General features: G+C 55.4%; 1 protein-coding gene across 1 annotated transcript in view; it reads left to right on the forward strand.

Annotated features, from left to right (window-relative positions):
- Window positions 1-6,425, forward strand: part of SYP (synaptophysin) — a gene marked incomplete at its 5' end in the record, with an annotated part of 10,195 nt that extends 3,770 nt beyond the window's left edge. Inside the window, 3 exon segments of the mRNA XM_026662174.2 lie at window positions 192-383; window positions 587-890; window positions 6,169-6,425. Of these exon segments, the coding sequence (XP_026517959.2) occupies window positions 192-383; window positions 587-886 (492 nt within the window).
- Window positions 6,426-6,534: the final 109 nt, after the last annotated feature.

Raw genomic sequence — 6,534 nt, forward strand, 5'->3', positions numbered from 1 at the left:
GGCGGGGCTGGGGGCGGGGCAGGAGGGGCTGTGCTGCGGGGGGCAGGGCAGGGGGCTGGCTGCGGGGGGGCCGGGCAGGGGGCGGGGCTGGGACAGGGCAGGAGGGGCTGAGCTGCGGGGGGGCGGGGCTGGGGGCGGGGCAGGAGGGGCTGGATGCGGGGGGCCGGGGGCTAACCCCGCTCTCCCCTCAGGATTTCGTCGTCACCGCTGTCTTCGCCTTCATGTGGCTGGTGAGCTCGTGCGCCTGGGCCAAGGGTCTCTCCGACGTCAAGCTGGCCACGGACCCCGACAACGTGATCGAGGGGCTGGATGTCTGCAAGAAAGAGGGGAACACGTGCAAAGAGCTGAAGGAGCCCGTCATCTCGGGGCTCAACACCTCTGTGGTGAGACCCTTCCCCAGCCAGCCAGAGCCCTTGGGGGGAGCCGGCGCCCCCCGGAGGGGACAGGCCCCTGCCCCATTCCCCGCCCCCTGAGCCAGCCAGTCCCTGCCCTGGGGCCGGATGGGAACCGGCGCCCCCTAGAGGGGACCCCCTCCCCGCTGTGCATTAACCCTTCCGTCCCTCTCTCTGCCTCCCCCGCCACCCAGGTCTTTGGCTTCCTGAACCTGGTGCTGTGGACGGGGAATCTCTGGTTCGTGTTTAAGGAGACGGGTTGGAGCGCCCCCTTCGCCAAGTACCCGCCCGCCGTCCCGGAGAAGCAGCCGGCTCCGGACACCTACGCCGACTCCTACAACCAGGGCTCCGGCTACGTGCAACAGGATTCGTACGGCCAGCAAGGCGGCTACCAGCCGGAGTACAACCAGCAAGGCTACGGGCAGCCCGACCCCTATGCCCAGCAGGGGGGGTACAGCCAGGCCGCCCCCACCTCCTTCTCCAACCAGATGTAGGCGGGTGAGTTAACCTGGGGTGCCGGGAGGGGGGTTGCGTTCTGTGGACGCAGGCCAGACTTACAGACTTCGGGGAGTCTATCCTGGGAAGCAGCGACGCTGGATTTGGGGAGCGTGGGGGTCGCGGGGCCCAAAGAACTAGGGCGATGCTGGGGTGTATAAACAGGCGACTCTCGAGTGGGAGCAGAGAGGTGATTTGGCCTCCGGATCTGGCCCTGGTGCGACCACGGCTGGGATCCCGGGTCCGGGTCTGGTGCTCGCCGTTCAAGGAGGACGTGGATCAATCGGGGAAGGGCTCAGAGAAGAACCGCGAGAATGATTCAGTCCCTGAGAGCGAGAGACGCCAGGATCTCCCGCTGTTCGGCTGAACAAAGGGAAGGTGAAGGGGTGAACTGATCCCGTCTCCCGGCGGAACAAATATCTAATAACGGGCTCTCCCATCTGGCCTCAAAGGTCGAACACAATCCAGTGGCTGGAAGATGAAGCTGGACAAATTCAGCCTGGAAATCAGGTGTCTGTTTTTAACGGCGGGCGTAATTCACCGTTGGAACAATGTGACCAAGGGTCACGGTGGATTGTCCATCACAGGCGATTTTTCAGTCAAGCTGGGACGTTCTAACTAGGGTGACCAGATGTCCCGATGTTATAGGGACAGTCCCGATTTTGGGGTCTTTTTCTTATATAGGTGCCTATTACCCCCCATCCCCTGTCCCGAGTTTTCACACTCGCTGTCTGGTCACCCTAGTGCTAAAAGATCAATTCTAGGAATTATTTGGCGGCCGTTCTGCGGCTTGGGTGATACAGGAGTTCGGGGTCGATATTCACACTGGACAATTCTGGCCTTGAAATCCCTGAATCTATAAGCAAACTGGGAAGGGTCCGATTTGCACCCGTAAATGTCACCGGCGCCGAACAAACAAACAAAATATGTCCATCAAGAATCAAAATGTATACGTGGGCAAAGCAAGATAAATGGGAAAAAGTGCTTCAAACCCATCATTTCAACTGTGAAAATTGAAATCAGTTAAAAAAAAAGTTCTTAAAGCCTGTAGTTTTGCACAGCTATGAACATTTAAATGGATGAAAATTGAAAAAAATGCTTAACCAGCCATTTTAACAGTGAAAATTTAAATTAGGAAAAATAAAAAATGTGCTTAAAGCCCATAATTGTGCACCACTGTGAAAATTTACATCAGTGAAAAGATTAAAACCCATCAGTCTGATGGTGAAAATTTAAATTGGTAAAAATAAGAAAAGTGCTTAAAACCTGTAATTGTGCAGAGCCGTGAAAATTTAAATCCATGAAAATCGAAAAATTGCTTGACACCCATTCTTGAGCATGGCTGCTAAAATTTCAATCAATACAAGTAAAAAATTCCAATGCTTAAAACCCATCATTTTAGCTGTGAAGGTTTACATTGGTTTGAAAAATTGCTTAAAACCCATCATTTTGCACAGTGGTGAAAATTTAAATAGGTAAAAATAAAAAAAATGCTTAAAAATAACCATCAATATTGTCCATCAAAATTATATTAAAAAAAATCAAATGCTGCCAAATCCCACATTAACGAATTCCGTGTCTCGCCTTTCTCAAGGACTTTCCATTTCGATTGCTTCGCTAAAAAAAAAGGACTCGAGCGTTGAATTTAACTTTATGGAGCTTTATTAGCTGTGCATAACAACAGCCACGAAGCGTGCAAGATAGAAGGATGCAAAAATGGTGTCGCGCTATGATTTGGCATAACATAAACCAGACAGTTGATCAATCTACCCCTCCACGTTTCCAGAATCAAATAACACTTATCCTCCATCGCCAGCTTGGGAAGGTGACTTTGTTTAGATTTTTGTGACTAAGAGACCCGCAGAATAGTCCCTCGCTTGTGCCAGTTGCTTATCAAATCTGGTGTTGCTAACACAATCGAGGAAAAAGAATCCAGATCTAAACAGAAGACATCAAGGTCGTGTTCCCATTGGATCTGTAGTCAACCTTTTAACCTACTTCCCCATGAGTTATATTAATAGAGTCATCGACTCTGTCCTCCTGTGTCGCACCTGTGGCCTTTCTCCTCCTTCCCTGGCTCTATACTGACTTCTAAAACCTCACGCAAAAAAATCATGAGGCGAGGAGTTCCAATGGATTACATCATAAACTGGTGCTTCTTTGGGTCTGCTACAGATTCTCAGAAGGGACCATCGGGATTATCTAGTCTGACCTCCTGTATCACACAGGACTTCCTCCAAAGAATTCCTAGAGCAGATCTTTTAGATCTTGATTTTAAAATTGCCCAGGATGGAGAATCCACCACGAGCCTTGGGAAATTCTTCCAGTGGTGACTTATCCTCACCTAGAGCTTGCGAGGCCGTAAGAAACCGTTAAGCCTGGCGGGATGTTTCCCAGTCAAGAGGAACTTGTTCCATTTGGGACCAACTTTCCCGCAATCTCGAGCAGCACCCGCTCCAGAACAAGGACCCGCCCAGGGACGCCGGGACAATCTTTAAAGCGCGTGTACTGACACCTACACATCCTGATTAATTAGCTACCCAGCTTCAGGTCAAACAGCATCCAGGAGCCAAGCCTCTGTCTAGAACAAAGATTCTATTTGCAGAGGAGGCGAATGTCCCGCACGTGACTGAGATTTCATAGCGCTCCGGTGTTTTGCCTGCGTTAGCGTTTTCCGCTCCATAGCACAGATCTGTCGTCGTGTTAAGTTGCTTCCCAAGGCATCTCGCTACTGAAAAAGAGGGGGGGTGTCCAACCTGTGTGTTGCGACCGACCTTTCACCCCGCGGTCGAAAGGCCTTGGATTGAACACCGCTGACAGACGCTCATCTGCGGGGCCGAGACCATCAGGACAACGACCCCCCAGCCCGTGTTTGACGTACGACGCTCCCGCTAACACACCCAGAACGACCTTAGGCGTTTTTGCGGCCGCATCCTGTGGCAGGCTCTCCTTCAATCTGTGAGCTGCTCTGAGCTCCAGATCCTCTTCAGCCGTCCCACCCGTTAGCCGGCGATGCCCCCGGCGTGGGACTTTTCCTTCCGACGCTCGGCTCGCTGTGAATGGCCTCTTGTCGCATTCAGCCCCGTTCTCCAATTTGTCCTGATCATTTTCAGTTCCCCAGTGGGCTGGCCACCTCTCCCAGCCCGGGGTCACCTGCAGCTTTGAGCAGCAAACTCTCCGCTCCAGAAACGCTGGTCGAAGATCAAATGGGCACAAATACAGACAGAGCTCCGTCGATCCGGGCGGACAACCAGCAGCGTGGCCTCTTCTGCAGATAGAGATCTGTGAACCTTAGGCTGTTCCTACGGGTGCAAACCTCCCCCAAATTCGTGTCCTTCGTACCCTAAGATTTTATCCCGAGGCTGTCTGCCTCTGCTGTCCACGGTCGTTGGCGATTTCTACCTGGTGTCTAGCCACATTTCTATCCCTTGCCCATTATCTGCACAACCCTCGGCAAAATGCACCTTGATCTCTGTGGGCCGCGCGGACAAAATCTACTTTAATATATTGGGGGTCAGAGCAGTGGTTCTCTACCCTTTTGATACCAGGGAGCGCCCTGAAAGTGGGAGGGGCCACAGGTGCCCGTGTCGGCCCCAGGATACTAGACAGACAAGCCGGGGCGGGGAACGTCTTTGATTGGCCCAGCTTCTGCGGGCGGACGAGACACGACGCGTCTTAGGCCCTACGAGGACCCGCCCGCTCGGTTACCGTTCGCAGCGGGAGTCAGGGACACGGTCTGGTCATTTCCAGGCTTTCAGGAAGGGGCCCGGCTGGGTGCCCCAAGCCGGTTCCTCTCCTTGGAGGTGCTGGTCTGGGCCAGGCCCCGTGAAGATTAGAGACGCCCAGCTGAAGCGAGAGGCCATGCAACCAGGGGCCGAGGCGTCCTCGCAGCCGCAGCCAGCGTCTTCCAGCCCCTTTGTGCGACCCGCCTCGCCGGAGGCGCTGGGTCAGGCCACGTTGTTCTTTGTGTGCCAGCCGCCCGTCGCCTCCGGGGCCTTCCGACCCTTCTCCCTCACCCTCCACGGCTAACTGTGACACCCTGTTTCCTATGCGTCCTGCCAGTCGTCTTTTCTCCTGGCCTCGGCAGGAGCTCGGGACCTCCCGCTGAACCGATGGGTCGGTGACGCTGCTGATTGCTCCGTTCCGATCGGGCGTCCCTGTAATGGTTTCACTTCCTTTTATTCGCCGCCTCTACCGGCCTAGCTGTGGCGACAGCATAAGCTTGTTTGATGGCAAGGTGGAGCAATCTTTCTTCACTTCAGCCTTAAGAAATCAGTCTGAACGCAACAGCCTCTCCCCGGCGGTTAAACCCCACGGTTACAATATGTTCCCCTTACACCCCGCTCACCGTGTTTGCTTCACTTCGCTCTTGTCCCTGCTGTATTGGGTCACGTTAAGAGTCTCGTAACAGCCGCCAGCTATGCCGTTAATGTCTCAACAGCCAGACGGAGGCAGAGCAGCGGCTCGTGGCCTGCGGCAATCCGTGAATTCACCGGCTCGGGCCCTCAGGGGCCGTGGTGTGAGCTGATATCTAGGAGACCCACTGCGCTGGGGTGGGACCATGGCTGTTTTGTATCTTGACCCCGCGTCGGCCTGATTCTTGGGGCCAGGCACCAGAAACCCCACAGATCCTCAGTCCTGATCCAAGCCCCTTCCCCAGGCATCAGGCTGTGCCCTCCCTCATGAGAACAGCGGTGTGTGGGCAGAGATCACTGAGCGGAGTGGGGCCACCTGGAGAGCGGAAGGACAGAAAAATGGCAGGAGAGGCTGAGATGCAGCCATCTCTGCGGTGGGGCGCAGAGGCTGTTTATACAGGGTGCCCGGCCCTAAGATGCGGCCGCTTCTGGGGAGAGCTGTTTAGTCAGGGATCTCGTGCCCTCTGCTGGGTTGTTATAATTGGGGGTGCCCGCTGCAGAGTGCGGGAGGGGTTAGCAGACTCAATCTGGACCCAGATGGACCCCCCGAGGAAGGGAAATGGCACGCCGGGTGGGGGGTTGCCTTATAATTGCTTTAGCATCCTGTATTTCATAGCGGGAACCGGGTCTGACCCACTGCACCCCCACTCCCCACCCGCCCCAGAGCCGGGGAGAGAACCCAGGAGTCCGGGCTCCCAGCCCCCCCCCGCTCTGATCACTAGCCCCCACGCCCCTCCCAGGGCCGGGATAGAGCCCCAGTGAGTGAAGAGCGGGGGGGGGGGGTGCGATCCATGATGTGGCGCTCGCTGTGTGTGCTCTTATTAATGACCCCTCCCCATTTTTCTCTTTCTCTCCACCCCGCCCAGGTCTCTCCCCCAGCAGGGGGCGTCGTGAGGAGAAGACGCCTGTCCCGTCCCACCCCCCCATGTCCCCTCATGTGGGGGGGCTGGCAGGGGGACCCCAGGATGAATGTAGATGTTTGTGCTGTTTATATATATTATATATATATATATATATATATATGAGAAAATACCACTCTAGATAGCCGTGCACCCCCCCACTTCCCTGCCCACCTCCCCGCAGCACCCCAACTCCAGACAGTTGTGCACCCCCACCTCCCTGCCCTGCCCCCAGGACCCCACCTCCTGCCCTTTCACCCCCCCCAGCCAGTTGTGCGCCCCCACCTCCCTGCCCTGCCCCCAGCACCCCACCTCCTGCCCTTTCACCCCCCC

This window comes from Terrapene carolina, unplaced genomic scaffold (genome assembly GCF_002925995.2).
Source record: "Terrapene carolina triunguis isolate 2854851 unplaced genomic scaffold, T_m_triunguis-2.0 Scaffold23807, whole genome shotgun sequence".
In the NCBI taxonomy this organism is placed as follows: Eukaryota; Metazoa; Chordata; order Testudines; family Emydidae; genus Terrapene; species Terrapene triunguis.